We start from the raw sequence: 2,637 nt of genomic DNA on the forward strand, positions 1-2,637 counted from the left end.
CATTTGAAGGGCGATCTCTTTGTCGATATCAGGGATTTCAGCAGTGATAATCTGGTAGGCTCGGCGCAGTGGGCCATAGTATCTTTCAATCATGCCTATCGAATTGTGTGTTTCAATAGGGATGCTTCTTGTGCTAATATTTATAGTTCTTGTATAGGTCTTGAATTCCTTGCTCACAAAGTTCTTTCCGGCGTCGTGTGTGATCAAGTCTGGAAGGCCTAGATAGATATCAATCCAGCACATTCGCAGTATATTCCAGGTGTATTTGGCACTGATGTCTTTTAACCATCGGCCGGATTGGAAGCGAGTTACTTCATCAATAACGTAAAGAAGAGGCATATTGTCAATATACATGATATCAACAATAATGTTGAAGTTGAAATGTGCCTCATCCTTGAGGTTAAATCGGAATCGACCAGAGGATTTACTAAACTTCTGACAGTAGTGACAGAACTTAGTAAGATATTCTAACGCGGCTGTATTTGGCTCATAACCAGCACTTCTTAAAAGCGTCTGAAGTCTATCAACAGATGGATGTCCGAAACGGCAATATAATTTTCGTAACTTAACGTCTGTCAGAAAACAAGGATTCATATCAAATGAAGAGGTAAGGTATGAAGACAGAGCAGAATTCCATAGCAGAAATGGGTGACCGAATCGGCGAATAACAGGGATCTCAACAAATGATTTAGTAGCGGAGTTGAAAGGCGTTACAGGCTTCGGAGTCACGATAACATTCTTGAGGTTGTTATAATATATCCCGAGATTGTCTATATCTGCTAGGCATAGCAGAAATGGGGTATCAGCGTTGACAATATAGAATTGGATGTTGCCAATTGGGGTTGAAACTTTTGCGGAGCCAATTGATGAGGTTATTCCAATGCCAAATTGGACATTTACCTGGCCAGCTGTAGAGGTATCTAATGTAATGTTTTCTGTGTTTTGAAGTGCCTGGAATTGGCCATATACAGCTGTAGACTTGCTGGAGGCACCAGTATCAATCATTATTCCCATAAAGATCTTAGAGTTGTACCGGGTATCGCTCGCGGAAGTGATAGTGGCGTTATAGCTGAATGGGTCGGTGTCAACTATCGGGTTCGAAAACTTTTGATCGTTGATACAATGGGTGAAGGATCGATTGGTAAGTTCAGAAGTTGTAATCATTGCTTGTTCAGTAGTAATTGAGCCGAATGAAGTAACAAATGTATCAATAAGGTTGTATTCTTCCTCAATAAGGTCTGTTTCAGCTTCAGAAACAAAAGTTCGGATATCAGTCACGAGTGTTTTAAAAGCCTCTGCTTCCTCTTCATTGGTATCTCCTTCACAATATATTATATACTGCCTGTATCGCCTGCTGAAGTCGCCATTCATTCCTTTGTCATTGTTAAAACGCTGTCGATATTTCTCTTTGGATTGCCTTTGTTCTTCCTCAGTGTGTCTCCAGGAGCGGCAGGTTGGTTTTTGGCAGACATAACACTTGTCCGCTGGGCCCTTTTTGCTTTGGTTGTAGTTCCTGTTCTGGTTGTAGTACCTTCTATCAGTGTAGAAGGCTTCTTCTCGGGTATCTGTGTGCGAAATTCCGTGTTTTTGTGGGTTCTCCTTCTCCCAAGTGCTGATTGAGGATTGCAGTTTGTTGATTAGTACTGCTAGGTCTTCAGGTGGATCAGCAATGGCCATGCGGCAGGCTGGTACTCCCTGGCAAGCTGTAATAAGCTTGTTAATCAGATTCATGTTGCTTCGGAGTTCAGGGTAGAGGCCATAACGTTGTTTTAGGAGGTTACTGAGTAGGAGCTGAAAGCCTTAGTAGATTGAGATTGATTTTTCAGAGTTATCATTCATAACCTTCTGCAGTAAGATAGCGTTTCACTTAGTCAAGTTCTGCCGGTAAAATTCAGGTCCTTCAAAGAACTGGCGTAAGTGATGGCATACTTCTTGAAATGTCTTTGATGATAATTTACTGCTGTAATAGTGGTCTTCAGCAACTCCCTTAAGCATTGTTGGCAATGCAGCTTTGTAGCCATGTGGTGGTAGGCCAGCTCTAGAGCAAATGTCATAAAAGATGTTGAGTTTGAAGTCAAGGCTGCTGTTGTCCGTACCGCTATATTTCTGGTCTTCTGTATAGATCTTTGTGACTGAGGCAATTTCCTTGGAAAGGTCATTCTTGGGCCTCATGGAGAGTAGATGATTGTTCTTTTAGGCAACGTGGTTAGTCTCGAGGGCGAGATAGTCAGCTTCAGGAACGTAACTGATTCCTGGGGTAGAAGAATTGGAAGGATTGGCTTTGGGAGTAGCGAAACAGTCCTCTGAAGAGACTGGAAGATCTGGATAGTCTCTTCTTGCTTGCAGATTGCTTTTGAGGGAGGCTAAAGGGTTTGGATAACCTTCTACAGCTTGTGTATGTTCTCTTAGGCTATCGCGTGTTAGATTCAAACGTTTTCGGAGCATGGCAGTGATCATTGGTAAATCAAGTTCTTCTAGAGCAGCTTTAAGCTCTTTATCAGTCCATTCATGGAATTCATCTTGCTGGACCACTTCAGAGAGTGTATTATAGAGGGGATTTCTCGTGTTGTGACGGCAGACAAATACTCCTCGCTGAAGCAAGTTATTTCGGAGGTTCACTCTTGTGTAAGGGCTGAG

At 42.4% G+C, this 2,637-nt stretch overlaps 1 protein-coding gene across 1 annotated transcript; it reads right to left on the reverse strand.

Annotated features, from left to right (window-relative positions):
* KD926_006129 (Ribonuclease H-like domain) lies at nucleotides 1–2,172 on the reverse strand (the record flags this gene model as incomplete). Its single annotated transcript, XM_053095624.1, has 2 exons — nucleotides 1–1,703; nucleotides 1,959–2,172. Coding segments are annotated over 2 exons (1,917 nt in total), but the record flags the coding sequence as incomplete, so codon positions are not given.
* Between the last annotated feature and the right edge of the window lie 465 nt (nucleotides 2,173–2,637).

The sequence above is a fragment of the Aspergillus affinis genome (assembly GCF_023601865.1).
Source record: "Aspergillus affinis strain CMG 70 chromosome Unknown NODE_313_length_3208_cov_139_170233, whole genome shotgun sequence".
Classification (NCBI taxonomy): Eukaryota; Fungi; Ascomycota; class Eurotiomycetes; order Eurotiales; family Aspergillaceae; genus Aspergillus; species Aspergillus affinis.